The 22,257-nt window shown below is 34.7% G+C and overlaps 1 protein-coding gene across 1 annotated transcript in view; it reads left to right on the forward strand.

The window, feature by feature from the left end:
- Positions 1-22,257, forward strand: part of CTNNA3 (catenin alpha 3) — a 1,729,751-nt gene that overhangs the window by 1,208,475 nt on the left and 499,019 nt on the right. Inside the window, 1 exon segment of the mRNA XM_036828186.1 lies at positions 7,186-7,342. Coding sequence (XP_036684081.1) covers positions 7,186-7,342 — 157 coding nt within the window.

Raw genomic sequence — 22,257 nt, forward strand, 5'->3', positions numbered from 1 at the left:
AAATAGTCCTAAGTTGAATTTTTCTCCTTTTCTCTAGCAGTATGGATTAAGAGATATGAAAGCTTATACTAGAATAAATATAAAAGAAATATGTAGACTTTCATAGAATGCCATATACTCCCAGAAATCAGCTTCACCCCCGTCCCTTTTTAAAAATTACTTTTCACCCCTGGAGTAGGTTATCTCAGTTTCTTTATGTGTATCCAGAGTCAAGTTAAAGCCTCATGAGATGATTCATGTGAGTAATCCTATCATGCGTGGATCATCTCTTCTTGGAGTAAGGAGATTACAACATTGTTAGGCCAAAGTTGAATGCAGTCTAATTGTTTATAAACCTGTGAGGGTCCATGACAGGTTATATCTCCTCACCATCACCCCTCCCCAACCTCAAAATGCTTTTATCATTTAACAAAAGATGTGACTATAGAGATTCTTGATGACAAATATCACATGGCTTACTTTTAAAATGTAATGACAGTTTCCCATAAATGAAAGAAGACAAAAAGAAAAGGTTATCAAATCTAAGGAAATGTGGAAAAACCAACATAGAAAGTGAGAAACATTTGGTAGTAGAATACTATTTCAGCAACTAAGAAAAGAATGCACAAAATTAGAGCATTGAATTTGATGTCATTACCATGGTTGCTACAATTCCAAAATTATTACAGTGTTACCAGTTTAAGTGGATGTCATATAAATTCCCCTCACATACTAGCTTAGATGTATTTGAGGTATCATATATCTAGTTATTTTAATTTTCTCTACACGCCATGACACTGAGGTAATCAGACCTATAGGTACTTACACATAACTCATCTTTTTAATCCACAAAGTGCTTTTGTTATATTAACTAAGATGTTTAAGCTTATTTATATCAATGCCAATATTGAAATATCTCTGAGGAAAATTAAATTACATGGACTTATTTTCACTTTTAAAGTAACCGTTTTCAGGAATCTTTTAAGAGAAGTATATACATCAGTTGATAGCATTAAATCTGCATGTTCAAATCTGAAGGAATCTGAGTGGGATCAGCTAATTCAAACACTGCCCCCTACCCCAGTGCAGACTTACCTATAACTTCTGGGAAAACGAGTCCTGGGAGAGTTAATATGACTCTTTTGTGTACATAAAATCAGTTTGAAGCAAAGTAAAACTCTAATTTAAGCCTCTTGTCTTACAATCTAGAGTTCTCTCTATAACTTTGCACAAATTATTCAATCTCTTTGTGTCTCCATTGTCTTACCAGTAAAATGGGAATACTGGTAGGACCTTCCTCTTTGGATTCAAAACATTAATTCAAATGAACTACTTAGAAACTGTTCCTAGAACACTGAAGTGGAGAAATTGGAACCTTTGTGTATTGCTAGTTGGACTGTAAAATGGTGCAGCCACTGTGGAAAACAGTATGACATTTCATCAAAAATTGAATTTAGAATTACCACATGACCCAGAAATTTCATTTGTGGTATATAAATGAAACATTTTAAAGCCAGGACTTGATGAGATATTTGTACACCAATGTTCATAGGAGCATTATTCACAGTAGCCAGAAGGTGGAAACAACCTAAATATCCATCAACAGATAAACGAATGAGCAAAGTACATGTACGTATAGTGGAATATTATTCAGCTTTAAAAAGAAATAAAATTTTGACACATGCTACAACAGAGATGGACCTTGAAAACATTATTCTGTTTGAAAAAGCCACACACAAAATGTCAAATATTGTATGATTCCATACCATCTAGGTACCTAGAATAGTCAAATTTGTAGAGACGGAAAGTAGAATGGTGGTTACCATGGCTGAAAGGGGGAGAGAATAAGAAGTTTTTGTTTGATGGGTATACAGTTTCATTTGGGGAAGATGAAGAAGTTCTGGAGATGAATGGTGATAATTGTTGCGTAATAATGTAAATGTATTTTATGCCACAGAATTTTAAACTTATAAATGGGTAAAATGGTCAAATTTATGTTATATGCATTTTAGCACACACACACACACCATTTTTTTCCCCCACACCAGGCATTGTAATGTTTTCTTCAGTGAGGCCCCTTTTGTTTTCAGGATCATAGACTCACTCTCGGTGTCCTAAATTATTGTAGAAATAATACGGGAGACACTAAGATGTGGCAGTGAGAATGAACTTGGGTCAGAGTCATGGCTTTTCCACTTAATAACTGGACGGTCTTGTCTGAAAAATGGGGATGGTAATACCTCACTGAGTTGTAAAAATTAGGTGGGTTAGTATAGAGAAAGTGCTTGGAACAGTGTTTGGCACAGAGCAGGGGCTTTGAGTATTAGTATTTATTATTATTGCTATTGTTATTTTTTCTATGGACTTTTAACCCCAAATAGGATGCTCTCAAAAAGAGTCAACTCCCAGCTCTTTTTTATTCTGAGTATTTTCTCTCTGTTGGTGCTTTTGACTCTCTTTACATATTTTCTCCATTTTTCTTTCAATCCACTGACTTATTTTACTCTATGCTCATTCTTTTCTTTACATAATAACTTCAAACTCATAGTTTCTTTTTCCTTTCAACTTTGGTTTGTTCTACTTCCTCATGGCCTTAACCCCATCAGCCCCTCTGGTTCTGATTTTACTAGATGGCTTCTATATATATGTATATATTTTTTTCATCTTTCATTTCCATTGCTAACTAAGTGTTTCTCTGTAAGTTCTAGTTCAAATTTTCAAGAGAGCTTTGACCAGCTCAACATTTTACATCATGCCCATGACCAATCACTGGTCAGCCTACAGATTGGATGTCCTTGAAGTGGGTGCCAGCCTATGATCTCAGCAGTTTTGAAGAGGGAAAAATGTGATACGAAACTTGGCTCCCTATGGCTATCCTCTAAGAGTGGGCTAGGAGTAGAAAAATGTATTTTAGGGACGGTTTATGAATATGGCGATAACTATGATTAACATGCTTAGTATAGAAGCAAAGATGAACAAAACACAGTCCCTCCTATAAAGAGGCTCATATGGAGAAGCTGTGTATAAACAATCATGCAATATGATAACTACTATTTAGTTATATGGACAAAGTACTTTAAAAACACCAAAGACAATTCAGGTTTCTGGGTATAGGGAAAGAGACAGGTTTCACAGTATGAAATGACATTTCAACAGGTTTGTTAAAGAAATGTTTCCTCAGAAGGACCAGAGCAGGAAAGGGATGGAGCAATGGTGTTGAAGCAGATTCAGTTGTAAGAACAAAGTCATGGAGGTGTGAAGATACATGATGTGGTCAGAAAATGGAGCTGAAGACAGTATGGCTGGAACGTAGGCTAAAATGAGGGAGATTATTACAGCAGACTGAAAATGGAGGTAAGGGCTAGCCTGTGGAGGCTTTTAGACTGTGAATTGGTGAAAAGGAATTTGGATTTTATCTTTAGTCAACTAAGATTCTATCAAAGGTTATCAGGCAGGGTGGGACAGGATCCCTTGTGCATTTGAAAAATACATGTGTTTGTAGCAAGGAGAATGGCCTGGAGCCAATAGGGTCTGGAATTAGGAAACTATTTGGAAGACTATTAAAGTAGTCCTATTAAGATATAGTAAGTTCCTAAAGTTAAAGATACTATTTCAAAGGTGAACTAATTAGCTGATTCTCAGGGTCAAGGGTGATTCTGACATGTACACACCTCAACCATAATCTAAAGAACGATGCTTCAGAAAGCAACATCATTCACTTCAGATTTAAGTCATCTTTAGTTACACATGAAGAGGATTTAAGAATAGTTCCCCCCACCTCTAGATATGTAGCTAGAATGTTAGGAGTATGACTCTGGGATGAAGATTTCTTCTGCCTTAAAGAGGGTTTGCACATCTTCTGAGTTTTGTCTGCTTTTAGATTTAAGCTAAATATCAGGAGAGTCAAGTAGGATAAATTTTCTTATAGTGTGCAGTGTTGAATCAGTAAATTGGATCAGCTGCAGAACTGGAAGTTTTCTTACAAAATATAGCCTGCCTTATATTCATGATTCCATATCCCCACTGAGGGATCTGCACAAGTACTTTAAAACTATGCACAGAGTGTGAAGGCATAACTGTACACAACCACATGTGTACAGTTGTTCAACTTCAGGGCAATGAAACACCAGAGACCAGAGCCTCTGCAGTGTACACAAACATACGTTGTAAGTCAATAGGTTAATAAAACTCTAAAACTAAAGTTCAGGAATACTGCAGAGTTGTTATTTCTAAAGGTAGTGTGTGTTTCCTTAAAATTCAATGTGTTCCTCTTTCATAAAAAAGAAATGAGAATATCAACATAATATTTTCAAGCAACTAATTTCTCTCCTTCTGTACGTCCAATAATTTGTTGAAAGTCATGTATGTAAGGTGCAGCCTTTAGGTTACTGAGTAGAAAAACATTACTTTTATTGTTGCCATTATATTTTGGTGAAATCTGAATTTTGTATCCAATATTCTGCTACACCAATTATCCCTGTTTTCCAAAGTCAAAAGCCATTTTTAGTCCTCATTATTCTTGACATTTCTATGGCATTTGACCCTTTGAAAAGATTTTCTTCCTCATCTTGACTCTTCACTACCTTACTTTTCTACCTCCCCAATGATTCCTTCTCTCATCTTTATCACTTCCACTGTATCCTTTCCTCATACATACTGGTACTTTATATTGGAACGCAAAGGTGAGTTCCTTCCTCCCTTTTTCCATTGCCTTCTTTGATTTCCTTACAACTTTATTACTATCTCCTCTCCCTCAGGAGGTGAGGTTTAGACTCTACCTTGCTTCTAGGTCATCACTGCACATGTTATTGCCTCTTCCTAAATGGGTATCACCTTATACTAATTTCCATTTATTTCTCAGATTTTAGTCCTTTGAAACATCTTTCCGTATGGAGCTGAATACCGCTCCCATGTGTTGTAAGGCACCTTCTGCTTGCCTTTACAGTAAGCCCTACATTATAGCACTTACATATTGCCGTCGTTCTCAAACTGGGAGCCCCAGACCAGTGGCATCACTATCACCTGGGAATTTGTTAGACATGCAAAGTCTCAGGCTCCAAAGCACATTAACTGAATCAGAAACTCCAGAGCATGGCTCAAGAATCCGTTTTAACAAGCCATCCAAGGGGATTCTGATAGAGGCTAAAGTTTGAGAATCACTGGTATGTTGCAGTTGCCTGGCTTTTGGCTTATTCCCCTTCTAGATTATGGGCTGTTTTAGAAATTATGATGGAATCTTCTTCACTGTGATGTCTTTAGTATTCCATGTAGAATCTGATGGCACTAATTTGTTTCAACGCATGAACAAATAAATGAGTAAATGGATGACACCTTTTTTATGAACTCCAGTTTCACATCTGTGATTGGCCACTATGTAATTTGTAGGGAGAGACGAGAGTCACTTCAGAGTCAACCTCTGTATTAGGAAAGTTGACATCTAATACCCTTCATCAGCAGTGTCCTCCAAAACAGTTTCACACATCTGCTTCTACAACCCTGACTGACTTTTAAACTCTCTGATCTCTCATTTTCTATCAATGCTATAATCATTATCTTCATTAATCATGGAAAAACCTTAGTAATCACTTCCTTTAGAGAATAGCTTCATTTACTCTGAGTATACGACTAAAACATATTCACTGTAGAAAATCTGAAAAATGCAATTACACACACAAAATCAAATAAAAAGCACTGGAAATTCCACCACTCTGAGAGAAACATTGTTATTTGTTGTATGGATTCATCTAACTTTTAGTTCTAGCATATTTGCTAGAAGCGGCATTCTATGAAGCTTGATGTGTTTTGTAATCTGCTGTTAACTACACTTTGGTGGATATATTTCCATGTCTTTAAGCATTGTTTTCCACAGATGTGTTAATGTCTGCATGATATTTTTGGCAATAATTGACCTGTCCACATCCTCCTTTAAATTATTGAAAGTCCTGTCAAAACTTTTTCGGTACGTCCACCACTGCAGTCCAAGCTCTTTCTTATTCCTGTAACCTATTACAGTAGCCTCATTTGCCAAATGAAATTTTCTAAAGTGTGGTTCTGAGCAAATCACTCAAAAGTTTAAATGACGCTCCAGTACCTTCCAAATAAGGTCACAGTCCTGAGCAAGACGGTCAAGGCGGTCAAGGACTCCTTATGCATACCCAGGGTCTAGGTGAGCCTGCTCGCCATTCTCGTAGCATTTAGCCTGCTTTCTCACTTTTTGAATATTGCTACTTCTCTGTTCCACAATACTTTCTCACCCATGCTGTCCACTTCAGTGTGAGGCCTTGCTAAAACTGCAAACTTCCTACCCTCACTACCATTCCGCCCCTTATCCCCCTTCTCTGCTCTGTTTTTCTCCTTATTTCTTACAACCATCGAAGAGACCATATATTTTACTTGTTTAACTTGCTATTGGCCTGCCTGCCCTAACTGAAATATAATCTCCATGAAGAAAATGATTTTTGCTTGTGTCTTGTTCACTGCCATATCCCTAAAACCAAGAACAGTGCTTGATACATTAAAAAAAAAAAAAAAAAACTCAGAATATATTTGAAATACTGAATGATGAGTGAATGCACAAACTAATGAATGAATGAATTAACAGGGAATATCTACTGGTAAAAATTTTCAAGTCCTCAAGAAAGTCAAAGCTTTTATTCCCGTGATTTGCATATAATGGGCACATTCACCACATAGTTGTGCAATGTGAATCCAAGTGACCAGTTAAATGTAAGCATTTCCTGGCTTTTCAAATAAATCATCATTTCCCCGCCCCCTTTAATATAGTTATATCTCTTCATTTTCCTGCAGCTTTTTCTCAACCTTTTCTTAGAACTTCAGCTGAAGGTGATCTCTCTACTTTCTAAAGACCGTCTATCATTTTTGTAATTATGGCATGTATTGCATCCTGAACTGAGCTGGAGTTATATGGTGCCCTTCCCGTTGAGTAGTATGCAAGCTCTTTACAGGCAGATACCAATTATCATTGTATCTCTTGCAGTTCTTAGTGCATTGATGCACAATAAACAGTTCTAAAATTAATTAAATTATTACCAAAAATAAAATTAAACTATTAGCAGAAGCAAAGAAAGAGTTACACATGAGGGCATAAATATATCTAATTTTTTTTTTTTAAAAGAATACCTGTCATAGGCACAATGGTAACTATTCTGAAAGAAATCACTATGTGAACGTTCTACATCTTTACAGATTATTAATGCTGCACTTGCTTTGGCTGCAAGACCCAAAAGTCAAGTGGTCAAAAAAACCATGGAAATGTACAGATGCACGTGGGAGAATCATATCCATGTCCTCACTGAAGCTGTAGATGACATTACAAGCATTGATGATTTCCTTGCTGTATCTGGTATGGTTTTATCTTTTAATTTCTATATTTGCTCTTGTAATTTTATGAAATAGCTCCGTTTTTCTTTCTCAAGATTGCTTTGGCTCTTCGGGGTCTTTTGTGTTTCCATACAAATTGTAATAGGATGATACTGAATGTAATTAATTTTATGAAATATTATGAGACTTTTTTCTAATGATAGCCTTTCTGAAGCAAAGTGCTGCTACATATGATCTACCCTAGGATAATGAGCCTCATGCCTTGTAACCCATACACCTCAACAATTTACACTGTCTCTAAAAGAAATTCCTATTCCTGGGCAAGGCATAATTGAAAATAGCATGCGGAAAATTTAGGCATTTCCTGCCTTTTCAAATAAATCATCATTTCCCGACCCCCTTTAATATAGTTATATCTCTTCATTTTCCTGCACTTTTTTCCCAACCAGATTTTTCTCTACTCAGAAAAAAAAATGTGTCTTAATGGGAAAACCCTTCATTGATTTGAGATATAATATGTACTTCAACTACCACTATATGTATTTGAATAGTGGTGATCTAAAGAATAAAATAAACAAGACTAAACATCTAACTACATCAATAACAGACAGGCTTGAGATTCCACGTCAAATTCAGATAACTCTCTCATCATATATTAGAGTAGCATCCCACAAGATTGTGAAATTACTCTCATAATGCCATATTCTCAGAAGCATGACTCAGGTTTTGATTATACTGTTGTAACAGCAGAGAACTAAATACTTTTTAATTTTTTTATTCTCTTAAAAATTAAGCCTCTCACTAAAATAAATTACATATTTTTTTCTGAGAGAGAGATTTTCTTGGAACGTGATGATTCTTTTTATAAAATGCAATTTCTTATGAGTTTCTAACATCATTTTATCTTTTTTAAAGTTTCCTGATTGTATTTTATCTACCCTATCAATTTAATTACTTTCATATATGTATGCTTTCTCATTGTGAGCAATATCCTGAAACCTGGTGTATTTTCATAATATACTAATGAAAAGAAAATATGCGCTAATTAACTACTTTAAGATTGTTTTATTTCTTTAGAGCTAAAACTTTGAAAATAATAGAAAATGAACAGGAGAAATATTAAAATCCCTTGATACCACTATTCAGAAATAACAACTACTAATATGTGCTTTATTTCCAACCAGCATATATATATATGTGTGTGTGTGTGTGTGTGTGTTTTCAAATAATTGTGTAATTATGTATTGCCTTTTTACAGATAATAGTTGGCTGAATTTTCCCACATTATTATATTTTCTTCAAAAAATCATTCATTTATCTGTTCTCCTTTCATGAGCATTTAGATAAATTTTAACTACTATAAGCAACGCTATGTTAAGCATATTTCTGTCTGTTTGCTATCTTCTTAGTATAGACTTCGCAGTGTGAATCCAATCAACATCTTATGTTGGGTCAGTCTTCTGTAATTTAGTTGTTATATGCCAGGTTCTGATTTTTAGTTGGTTCTTTTGGTTACAAGGCAAACCTACTCACACTAGTCAATGTAAAAGCAGTTTATTATAATTAAGCTGATGGCAGAATAGGGAGAATCTCCTGAACGTGTAAGAATAGGAGCCATAACTGGCCAGGCCGTCTGTGATTAGAGCTGTGGGGAGCTTGGGATCTCAGCAACTCTGTGGGTCCTCAGAGCAGAAGCTCACGATTTTCCTTTTAGTGCTGGATGAACCTGAGTCTGTTACTTTCTGTGAAAAACCATAGTACTTAAGAGCCTGCATGTAACAGAAAACTCATATGAAAGTTGCTTAAATCACAAAAACCTTTAATTATCTCATGTAACTAGATGTTTAAGATAGTTGATTCTAGACTTACTGGCCCTAGCACACCAGAGGACTTGGATAGGAATAGTCCCTGTATGTGGGGAGGAGTATCTTATCACTAACATTTTTTGGAACGGCCAGTACAGGGTAATAATAAAAAGTGGATTAATATTTAATGTGTTTCATTATTGTTTTTAAATTCTCTACAAACAGTGCACTCCATTATTTTCTATACCTGGTGTGGACTGTTTATCAAAATGAATTTTGATAAAAGTGTATTGAATATCAACTATGTACAAGGCAGTATGCTGGGAAGTGGAGCAGGATGCAGAGAAGGAAAAGGCACAATGTTTGCTTCCAGGGAACTCAAATGTGTGCAGCTAATGCTGCTGGAGTGTCAGGGTATTGAGGGGAGCATTGTTAAGGAGATACTGGTTGAACTGAATTACTGAAATAACATTTTTCAATTTCATTTTTTTTACATGTTTAAATGAGTGGGAGATGGTCTTTTTATTGCCTATAAGTTTGCTAGAGTATGTTAGAAAATGAGAGAGTGTGAAGAATATAGAAACACTGAAGGAAAAGAACAAAAAATAAGTAAAAACCCTCCATAAGGAATGATTCTTGGCTAGTATATGTACTTGCCATATACTATACTGGAATAGTCTTTAATTAATCTGTTATACTGGACTGTCTTTGACAAATTCCTTAATTTTTTTCTATGTTCCACTGCACTTAGAAACATTAAGAGATTATTTTTTTTCAGGGGAATAGACGACAATTATGAATTATATATAGAGTCTTCCAAGTTGCTGCATAGCTTCCAAAATAGAGATGAATACTGAAATTATGCATAATAGAATTTTAAGAGTAAATCTGGTTTGGACCAAAAGTTCTTGGTTTGTTTCAATATCAAATCAGCCCAATGTTTCTCTGAGGGACACGTTCTATTAGCAATGCTTAGGTTATCTGTAGTTCCAAGACAGTGGTGACCCCTCAGTCTACATCTAACACTGAGTGGCATGAACTACAAAGTCAAATATTGAAAGAGAGAAAAGCATGTGAAAGTGCATGGTGGGTTTGAGGGACAGCAAGTTGGCCAGTATTATAGGAACAGAGGGTACATCTGGATTGGTACTGGACTCAGAAAGTCAACAGATAACACTATATAAAGGCCTGAACATTTTTAGGAAAATATAAACTGTCTAAAAATTTAAATGGTAGCTTCATCAATACTTCAGAAAACTAACTCCAGATGCTGAAAAACATTCTTATAGAAGTAGATAGTGAGTGCTAAATAATGCTTTAATTGCTCTTAGAAGTGAAAATAAAAGTAAGCCCAATATAAAGCAGGTGTTCCCTCACTCTCTCCACCCCTCCTCCAAGAAATTAAAACATAAGACTGACACACACATACAAGATATAACAATAGGAAGCTGAGGTGAGAGCCAGTTTGATGACTTAAACCTAGCTCAGGCTGAAAAACCCAGGTGTGCATTTACGAAGAAAAGAAGCTCCACCTCATCAGAATAGTTCAGTGATGACTTACAGCCAGGATATTCTATGCCAGTGGCTAAAATCAGGAGAGAGTCTTGTTGTGGTTGTAGGTTTTTTCCTCTGAGTCCTCTGTGATTATATTTTCATGTGATGTTCTATGGCTCAGTCATTGTAGAGACTCCAGAAATATTATACACACAGCTTTTCATAAGTCATGGAACAACAGGGAGAAAGCGTGCATTCAAAAGTGACTGAGTAAGCTCCCCCAAAGTAATCCATTATTGCTCTATTGATAATTATGTTTTGAATTAGTACCTGTACTTACATGACTGAAGAGTAGTTTGGGCATATGAACTGGAATTTAACATGCATCATTCCAGGTAAAAACAGGCAAGTTCACTCAAGATGCTCTTATTTGAATGAACAGTAAATACACAGCAGGACTGTTGTTCGAATATTATGAATTAGATCTTCAGAAAAGCTATAATTAGAAGTTCATTTCTGACTTTGTCAAAATCAGACAGATTTGAGAATTTTTACCAGAACTTTAAGGTAGAGCTGTAGTAATCATCAGTAATCTTACTGACATAATAAATATCACTAATAAATAGATAGATCTTTTTTTTTTTTAACATCTTTATTGAAGTATAATTGCCTTACAATGGTGTGTTAGCTTCTGCTTTATAAGAAAGTGAATCAGTTATACATATACAATATGTTCCCATATCTCTTCCCTCTTGCATCTCCCTCCCTCCCACCCTCCCCATCCCACCCCTCTAGGTGGTCACAAAGCACCGAGCTGATCTCCCTGTGCTATGCGGCTGCTTCCCACTAGCTATCTATTTTACATTTGATAGTGTATATATGTCCATGACACTCTCTTACCCTGTCACATCTCACCCCACCCCCTCCCCATATCCTCAAGTCCATTCTCTTGTAGGTCTGTGTCTTTATTCCCGTCTTGCCATTAGGTTCTTCATGGCCTTTTTTTTTTTTTTTCCTTAGATTCCATATATATGTGTTAGCATACTGTATTTGTTTTTCTCTTTCTGACTTACTTCACTCTGTATGACAGACTCTAACTCCATCCACCTCATTACAAATACCTCCATTTCATTTCTTTTTATGGCTGAGTAATATTCCATTGTATATATGTGCCACATCTTCTTTATCCATTCATCTGTCGATGGACATTTAGGTTGCTTCCATGTCCTGGCTATTGTAAATAGAGCTGCAATGAACATTTTGGTACATGACTCTTTTTGAACTATGGTTTTCTCAGGGTATATGCCCAGTAGTGGGATTGCTGGGTCGTAGATAGATCTTTAATAAAGGATTTCCTTAAAATTGTCTCAGTGAGTGTTTGAAGTTATTAATAGCCATACTATTTGCCATAGTCAGATATATTGACAGAAACTTTTAACAAAAACAGAGAGTCAAAGTGAGTCTCATAATTTCATTCGTACTTAGTTATTTCTGGGCAGTGTTTCAACTCCAAGCACATGCATTTGATCAGTGTAATATGGATGATTTAAAATCCTAATTTGGTGAATCCTGTGGACACTTTATAGGTCAGACAAGGGATTAGCTGGAAGGTTTATTTTTGTCATATGATACCCACTCTCCCCACCCCCGGCCCACCACACCTGCTAATGAGTCCAAGAGGTGCTCTTGAGCATTCTGAAAAACCAAAGACTTCAGCTAGAGATGAAGGGTTTTTTAGGCAGGAAAAGCAGGGTGATCCTTCCCTGTATGCTCTCCAAAAGTCTTCCTCTGGACCTAGAAAGAAGCATGCCTCCTGCTACCCAGGTGGGTGCAGATACAAGACTGGAAAATATGAAGTCATGTATCTGAGCTTTCAAATTTGTGTTGGCATAGACTTATGGACCTTGATAGCATCCTAGGGGATTTTTTAACAAAGCAATAAAAACTTCCACTTACAGAGTGGCTCCAGAGCCTGTGCTGTGAACACTTTATGTATATTGGAGAAAAGCAGCCAAGAATTACCTTTTTACAAAGCATATATCATTATCATTAAAATGTCACCACTAAGAGAACTCTTATAGATTAGACATGAAAATAGATTTTATCTCTAGAATCTATGGAAAGCATAGAAAGAGAAGAGTCTGTTAGGAGTAGGTTAACTATGCTTAAGATTGACAAGTCTGCCAGATCCTACCAGATCTATGATCTTCAGGAAATAAATTAACCTCTGACTCATTAAATGCCCTCCTCTAAAATGCTAATAATTATATCATTTTGCTATGGTCTGAATGTGTCTCCCCAAAATTCATATCCAACGTGAAAATATTAGAACGTGGGGCCTTTGGGAGGTCCTTAGGTCATGAGAGTGGAGTCCTCATGAATTAAATTAGTGTTCTCATACAAGAGACCCTACAGAGTTCCCTAGCCCCTTCCACCACTGTGAGGTTACAGTGAAAGGCACTGGATGTGAAGCAGGAATAGGGCTTTTACCAGCATGTGACCATTCTGGTGCCTTGATTTTAGACTTCCCAGCCTCCAGAAGAGTGAGAAATAAATTTCTGTTGTTTTTGTGCTACCCAGTCTATGTTATTTTGTTATAGTAGCCCAAATGAACTGACACATTTATTCAGTTATTTAACAAATACTTACTGAGCACGCATTAAGTGATAGAATGTTTTAAATCCTGGAAATAGAATAGTCAATAGAACAGACAAAACTCCCTGCCTTCTTAGAGTACATATTCTTGCATGATTAAAAAAATTAAAATAATATATTTTAAATGATTTGAAGAGTGTCTGGGGCATAGTAAGTTGCCCATTATAAGATAACCATTATTACTAACACCATTGGCAGGCCATTGTTAAAATTTAAACCAGATATGAGAAAGAAAAGTCTTTTTAAAGGAGCTATCTTTGTTAAACATATCCCAAAAGTTAGTACTTTATAGTTTATCAGAATAACTGAAGAATTATCTTAAAAACTATGGTGTATAACTATCAGATGTCAGGACAGTAAAAATTTATGATAATGTCAAATATGAGACAAGATATAGTAAAATGAGAATTCTCATATACAGCTTCTGGGAAGTAAATTTTTATAATCTCTTTGAAGAACAAAACAATAATATGTGGACCTGGATTATTTTACCACAAATATCTTTCTGTATTATTGGAGAACTTGTACATATATTCATAAAGAAGACTTATATAAGTATGATCATTATGGATTTTTTTAAATAATAAAACTTGAAAGTAATATAAACACCCATCAGTAGAAGAATGAATAAATAGCAGCAAACGTAGTAGTTAAAACAAATAAACTTGTTTCACATGCTAATAGGACAGCTTTTAAAAAGCAATGTTAAAAATAAATAAATAAAAAATAAAAAGCAATGTTAAGTAATTAGCAAGTTTTAGGCAATAGGAACAGTAGGACTAGCCATAGAAGTCATACAAAACAAATACTTAAGAGTGAATAACTCTGGAGAAAGGAGTTGGATGGCACTGAAAAAGAGTACCTATGGGACTTTGATTTTATTTGTAATGCTTTATTCTTAAAGATAATATCAACAAAATCTGATGAAAAAATAGCCTCTATTATTATTGAGGCAGATAGATTATTTTCTGTATTTTATTATGACTTCTACTTTTCTTAAATTTAAAAAAATCATTTATTGGAGTGTAGTTGATTTACAATGTTGTGTTAGTTTCAGGTATACAGTGAAGTGAATCGGTTATACAGGTACATATAGCTAACTCTTTTTTAGATTTTTTTCCCATATAGGTCATTACAGAGTATTGAGTAGAGTTCCCTGTGCTATACAGTAGGTCCTTATAAGTTATCTGTTTTGTATATAGTAGTGTGTATATGTCAATCCCAATCTCCCAATTTATCTCTCCCTCCTTTCCCCTGGTAGCCATAAGTTTGTTTTCTACATCTGTGACTCTATTTCTGTTTTGTAAATAAGTTCATTTGTACCATTTTTTTAGATTCCATGTATAAGTGATATCATATGATAGTTGTCTTTCTCTGTCTGACTTCACTCAGTATGACAATCTCTAGGTCCACCCATGTTGCTACAAATGGCATTATTTCATTCTTTTTTATGGCTGAGTCATATTCCATTGTATATACGTACCACATCTTCTTTATCCACTCCTATCTTGATGGGCATTTATGTTGCTTCCATGTCTTGGCTATTGTAAATAGTGCTGCAATGAACATTGGGATGCATGTATATTTTAGAATTATGGTTTTCTCAGGACATATGCCCAGGAGTGGGATTGCTGGATCATATGGTAGTTCTATATTTAGCTTTTTAAGGGACCTTTATGTTCCTTAAACCATAATTTTCTCCATAATGGTTGTACCAATTTACATTCCCACCAACAGTGTAGGAGGGTTCCGTTTTCTCCACACCCTCTCCAGCATTTATGGTTTGTAGATTTTTGTTCTTATGGGTGTGAGGTGATACTTTGTTGTAGTTTTGATTTGCATTTCTCTAATAATTAGTCATGTTGAGCATCTTTTCATGTGGTTTTGGCCATCTGTATGTCTTCTTTAGAGAAATGTCTATTTAGATCTTCTGCCTATTTTTTGATTGGGTTGTTTATATTTTGATATTGAGCTGCATGAACTGTTTGTATATTTTAGACATAATCACTTGTCAGTTGCTTCATTTGAAAATATTTTCTCCCATTCTGTGGGTTGTCTTTTCATTTTGTTGATGGTTTTCTTTGCTGTGCAAAAGCTTTGAAATCTTTTGCATTTCTATACACTAACAACGAAAGATCAGAAAGTGAAATTAAGGAAACAAATCTATTTACCATCGCATCAAAAAGAATAAAACACCTAAGAATTAACCTACCTAAGGAGGCAAAAGACCTGTACTCTGAAAGCTATAAAATGCTGATGAAAGAAATCAAAGATGACACAAACAGACCAATATTCCATGTTCTTGGATTGGAGGAATCAATATTGTCAAAATGACTATACTATGGAAAGCAATCTACAGATTCAATGCAATACCTATCAAATTACCAATGGCATTTTTCACAGGATTAGAACAAAAAATGTTACAGTTTGTATAGAAACACAAAAGACCCCAAATAGCCAGAGCAATCTTGAGAAACAGAAACGGAGCTGGAGGAATCAGGCTCCCTGACTTCAGACTATACTACAAAGCTACAGTACTCAAAACAGTATGGTACTGGCACAAAAACAAAAATCTAGATCAATGGAACAGGATAGAAGGTCCAGAGATAAACCCATGCACCTATGGTCAACTAATCTATGACACAGGAGGCAAGAATATACAATGGAGAAAAGATAGTCCCTTCAATAAGTGGTGCTGGGGAAACTGACAGCTACATGTCAAAGAATGAAATTAGAACACTCTCTAACACCACACACAAAAATAAACTCAAAATGGATTAAAGACCTAAATGTAAGGCCAGATAGTATAAAACTCTTAGAGGAAAACATAGGCAGAACGCTCTCTGACATAAGTCACAGTAATAGCTTTTTTGACCCACATCCTAGAGTAATGAAAATAAAACAAAAATAAACAAATAGGACCTAATTGAAATCTTAAACTTTTATAGTAAAAGAGAGCGAACAGGAGAAGTAAATATCAATGTGCAAAAACAGGTGGCATGGTGGATTGTGTGCCTGGTGTAACAAAGAAATCTTCCCAGGCCACCCATATCAGCACCTGAAACTCACCAAATAATGCTGATCATCCAGTATTATGGAACTTGATTGTGAATCTCTGTAATACATTTTAAGAAAATGCTTCGTGAATGTGAAAAATATCTAAAACTTTATCACCCAGGGTCAATCTCTGATGGAATAATATTTTGTGAGACTTTATGTTACTTTTTACCCTTACTTTGTGGATAAGGGTGGGGAAAGGATGGCTAGATTTTTAAAAATATTTTTATTGTGAAACATTTCAAGCATCCATAAAAGACTAGAATATGTAGAATGATAAACAATGTAATCTTACCGTAAAGCTTTACAAACCTTAACCCTTGTCACATTTGTTATTACATGCATAATTAAAGTCCTCTGTGTAACTTTCCTAAGATTTTATAATTTTCCCTTTGCTAAGTATTTTGATGAAAGCCCTTGCCTCCTAATAAGCATATCTGCATGACAGACAGTTTCCTTCTATTGGATTACGAGATCTAAGGCATCAAAATAACCAAAACCTGCCTCAGGCAATAGAATTTTCTCACTTTGGGTATATAAAACTCAAAGCTAAAGCTGAAAAGTTTCCCACAGGGACATGTCAACAAGATTTAAATGATATTCTGTGCTACCATCTTATTAGCAATCTTGATGGTAAGTAATGGAGGAATGAATGTTCTTGTAGCAAGCACCCAATGAATACTTTGGTATTGGTAAGTTAATCATTTATTGTGTCAGTTAGCAAATACTTATTGATCAGTTTCTATTCACCCAAGAGATACAGTGGTATCATTGGACTTATTCACAGAGGATCTGTAGTCTAATAGAGGAAACAAGCCCTCAGATGCCAATTACAGTGTGGTAAAATTGTTGGGAAAAACACCAAGGCTATCTTTCTATAAGGAAAGGAACCATATGACAGCCAGACTTTGAAACCTCATCCTTTTTTATTGTTACTTGAATATGTGATCACTCTTTCATATTGGCATTTAGTAGCTTATTATAAGGGCTTACAGGATTTAATTCAAAGAAGATTCAGAGCATAATCCAAGTTCACTATAATGTTATTTCATTCATCTCTATAATAATTACAGATGTACAGTAACCAATTTTCAACCTGGTTCTCTATAACAATTTTTAAAACATATAATTAGCAGGAATTTACAAATAAATTAAGAGTTTACATCCATTTATAGATAATTTTACAAGTGCTTGTTTCCTTTCTATATCATAGATTTTCTTGTATGGAATCAGTTGCTCTGAGATTTCAAGTTTTCATGATACAAGTACAGTACCTGTTAAATAATAATTTTAGGTTATGACTTTTTAAAAATTTTATTGGAGTATAGTTGATTTACAATGTTGTATTAGTTTCAGGTGTACAGAAAAGTTATTCAGTTATACATATACATATATTCATTCTTTTTCAGATTCTGTACGCATATAGGTTATTACAGAATATTGAGTAGAGTTCCCCGTGCTGTCCTTGTTGTTTATCTATTCCATATGTAGTAGTGTGTGTATGTTAATCCCAAGCTCCCAATTCATCCCTCTCCACCATGTTTCCCCTTTGGTAATAACTACAAGTTTGTTTTTGAAACCTGTGAGTCTGTTTCTGTTTTGTAAATAAGTTCATTTGTATCATTTTTAAAATTATATTCCACATATGAGTGATATCATATGGTGTTTGTCTTTCTCTGTCTGACTTAACTTCACTTAGTATGACAATCTCTAGGTCCATCCATGTTGCTGCAACTGGCATTAGTTCATTCTTTTTTATGGCTGAGGAATATTCCATAGTATATATATACCACAGCTTCTTTATCCACTCCTCTGTCAATGGACATTTAGTTTGCCTCCATGTCCTGGCTATTGTAAATAGTGCTGTAATGAACATTGGGGTGCATGTATCTTTTTGAAGTATGGTTTTCTCTGGATAAATGCCCAGGTGTGGGATTCCTGGATCATATCGTAGTTCTATTTTTAGTTTCTTTAAGGAACCTCCATACTGTTCTCCATAGTGGCTGTATCAATTTACATTCCCACCAACAGTGTAGGAGGGTTCCCTTTTCTCCACACCCTCTCCAGCATTTAATGTTTGTAGACTTTTTGATCATGGTCATTCTGACTGGTGTGAGGTGGTACCTCACAGTAGTTTTGATTTGCATTTCCTTAATAATTAGTGATGTCGAGCATCTTTTCTTGTGTTTTTTGACCATCAGATTATGACTATTAAAAATCTAAATGAACAACAACAAAAAACATTGATAAGACTTGAAATCACCAGAACTCTAACACTTAATTGTAATATATTATTTTTAAATATTCAGTGCCATGCAAACCAACTGCCACACAACTTCCCATAGCCTTTTCAATTTAGTCAATTTCAGGAAATTTCATATGTAGATTAAATTTTGTTTTTTTCGATACAGTACTAGTACTGTAAAATGATCATTGGAGGAATGAAAAACATGTGCTTTTTTGTGTATCTAAATAATTCAACATTTTATAGCCACATTTAAATTCCCATGGCATTATTCGATGTCTTCTTGAAAATTTGCATCCACCATCTTGATGGTGATTTATATAGTTTATGTTTTCATAATAAATTGTATATAAATTCTCTCCACCTAACTATTCAACTTTGTGACTCTACTCTTCTTTGTGAACTGGGTTATAAAATATAGTTATTTGAAAATTTTAAGTTATCATAAACCATTGCATTTTTAGTTAACATCATTTTCAAAGTATAAAAACCTGCTAAGGAACAATGGTAACTTATTCTAAAACTATAGATTTATGATGGTTTTATTAGTTTTTGTCTATCATATTTAACAAAAAAAGTGTGGTGGCTGTATTAATTAAAAGTACTTTTATTAAGGCATGATATACATTTACACTGTCAGTGTTTAAATAAATGAATTTATAATTGTTTGCATTAATATTTATACAGTTTAAATAGCTGTTCCATAGTGTGTGTGCATGTGCTTATTTTGGTGCATGTTTTTTTTAACTTCTGTTTTTCTTAAGAAATGCTATTATTAATATGTGTGTACTCATTTAGGCCAAGAACTCTAAGAGTTCCATAGATATTTCTATTTATTGCTCCCCCTAGAATGAATTTGGCTAGTATAATCAAATTTAATGTATAGAGACCTGTCACAGAGAATTCCTGAATTGCTCAAATTCTCTAATACAATAAATAATAATAATGTTACTTTCAGGTACCTTTTAATCATGTCAGATTATCTCCTATTAAAAATTATTTTTGCAAAATAGCTTTTGGCTATTTTTTTAAATGTTAAAATATGAAGGTCATGTTTAGGCCATAATTCAGAGTTTTTCCATCTGGAACTTTCTTGAATCAAAGAGATAGCTGTACCTAACTCTTAAGCCTAACTTTCGATTTGTTACTCATTCAGCTTTTGAGTCAAATAATTAACAAAAGCTCAAGTCCCTTCCTCTATAAATCTTTGGTTGTCCATGTGGACACAGCTGGACAATTTTGTATGATCATGATAAAGCAAAATAAATATGCCTTTGAGCTAGACTAAATATGGTTTGGCTGAGAATATGAGACTCTTTCTTCCCTCATCAGAATTTAGTGAGATTCTGAAAAATTTAAAGGTAAACAAAAACTTCCAAAAGCAACACCACTCAAAACATCAGATTAGTAAAAAATTAAGTCAAAGAAAGAGAAGCAACCACACACCATGGATGTGTGCAGATTGTTAGGTTTTCCTTCATTGCAGTGCCTTATACAGTGTTTGATATACAGCAGATACTTAACAAACATTAGTTTAACTAAATCTGTTTTACTTAATAAACTCTCATTTGATTTCCTCAGAAGTAATCTCCCAGTGATCTGGGGCAGATTTTACTCTGTTTATGTTTCAGAGCCTCCCAACACAGGCTTTAGAGCAAAGCCAGATTGTATAAGTAGCATAACTACTTTAGGCAACTGCAAAAATTAAGCATAGCTATGCAAAGTGAGTTTTTGGGGTTTTTTTGGTATAGTACTGTATCCAAATCAAGGCTTTGCCTAGCTATATAATTGTACAGAATGATCACTCTGTACCTTTCACCAGTGTAAAAGATGAAGCTCATTTCCTGCAGTGCTAAAGGTTTATGTGCCAAGATCTTTATTTCCTAATGTAAAATCTGAGTACTTTAATTTTGTTTTTGTAATTCACTGAACTTAAATTTTTTTCTGCTTTTTTAGGGACTAACAAGTGATATGAAATGCGGAATTCATATGTCTTTCAAACATTTTATGACACTAAGCTAAATAATTGCCATGATAATAGACAAGAGAACTTTAATGTGCCTTTGGAAAAATATCTGTGAGCAAAATGAAAATCCTGTACTTTACCACATTTTTAATGTCACATGGATGAGTGCTATTGAATTGTAGTTTTAAGTAGTAAGTAAAAATTCATTTTATCTGCCAGTGACATATGTAAGAAGTTATAAGGAAGCACAGATTTATTATGAATTTCATTGAAAGTTCGGCACTTTTCTCCTCTGATAATATAAAAGGGTATTTTGTGAGGTTCCTTACTACTCTCATCTGCTTTTTAAATAAAATCAATTAAAATTGAGAATATTTCTTTGTTATTGTCAGAAATATTACTTATTTAGCAAACAGGACTAAGAGTAGTGTGTTGGGCAGATGAACGTAGGTTCCACTCACTGGTAATAAAATATCACAAATATACTTTTTTTTTTTACTCAGATAGTGACACTTTATAACAGGAAAGAATTTAAAATACTGTTGCATCACATAAATTTGGGAACTGACCCTCAGAACAAAGAGCTATAGGCATAGGTTTTTGATATATAGATTTCTTACAGGGATAATCCAATTGCTGTTGGACTTTTATTATCCATTTCTTCTGGTGTGCGGTGGGTACAATTCTATTTCTCTCCGTATTCTATTTCTTTTAAAAAATGTCCACAAGTGCAAATGATATGTGGGAATTAAAATGATATGTTTAATTTGCCTGTGATATATTTTACATAGAACACTGAAGAAAATATGATTTCATACTGCTGCTTTTGCTATCAGCAACCAAATGACCTTTATCATCTTAAACATATAATACATGTCAATCAGAGTAAGGTTTGATTATTAAAAGAAAAATTAGCCCTACACAGTGCCTATTCTAATCATGTCATTTTCTGCCCTTTTCACCATTTTCATCTCAAGTCTGCTGAAATCCTGTCCTTAGAAAACCTTCATCTTTTAAACTTTTTCCTCCTTTAAACCTTTCTGTGCTCCTTCATAATTTTGAATTCGTGCTATAACTTTTACCACTTTCTGCCTTATGTTACTGTTACTTTTATGTTTTTCTCTATTATTTTAGAAGTCCCAGAGGGTGGGAATGCTACTGTTGTTGGGTGAGTTGAGTTCCCCAAAATTTACACATTGAAGCCATAACCCCCAGTACCTCAGAATATATGGAGACAGGGTCTTTAAAGATGTAAATAAGTTAAAATGAGGTCATTAGGATGAGCCCTAATCCAGTATGACCAGTGTCTTTATAAGAAGAGGAAATTAGGACATAAGCATATACAGAGGGAGAAGACCAGGTGAAGACATAGGGAGAAGGCAGCTATCTACAAGCCAAGGAGAGGCATTAGAAGGAGCAAACCCTGGCCACACCTTGATCTTGGTCTTGCAGCCTCCAGACTGAGAAAATAAATCTCTGTTGCTGAAGCCATCTAGTCTGTGGTATTGTGTTACAGCAGCCCTAAAAAATAATACAGCTGTTATTTATGTATGTTTCCAGACCATTTAGCACAGTATCTTGTATCCAGTAGTATCTCGATAAAGGTCATTAAAGTGATTTCTTACATTGTTTATTCACTGTGAGCTAAAGTTTTGTTTCAGTGAAGTAGAGAAGCACTGAGGCAATTTCCTCTTTGACCCCTAACATTGAAGAAG

Source organism: Balaenoptera musculus, chromosome 16, assembly GCF_009873245.2.
Source record: "Balaenoptera musculus isolate JJ_BM4_2016_0621 chromosome 16, mBalMus1.pri.v3, whole genome shotgun sequence".
Taxonomy (NCBI): Eukaryota; Metazoa; Chordata; class Mammalia; order Artiodactyla; family Balaenopteridae; genus Balaenoptera; species Balaenoptera musculus.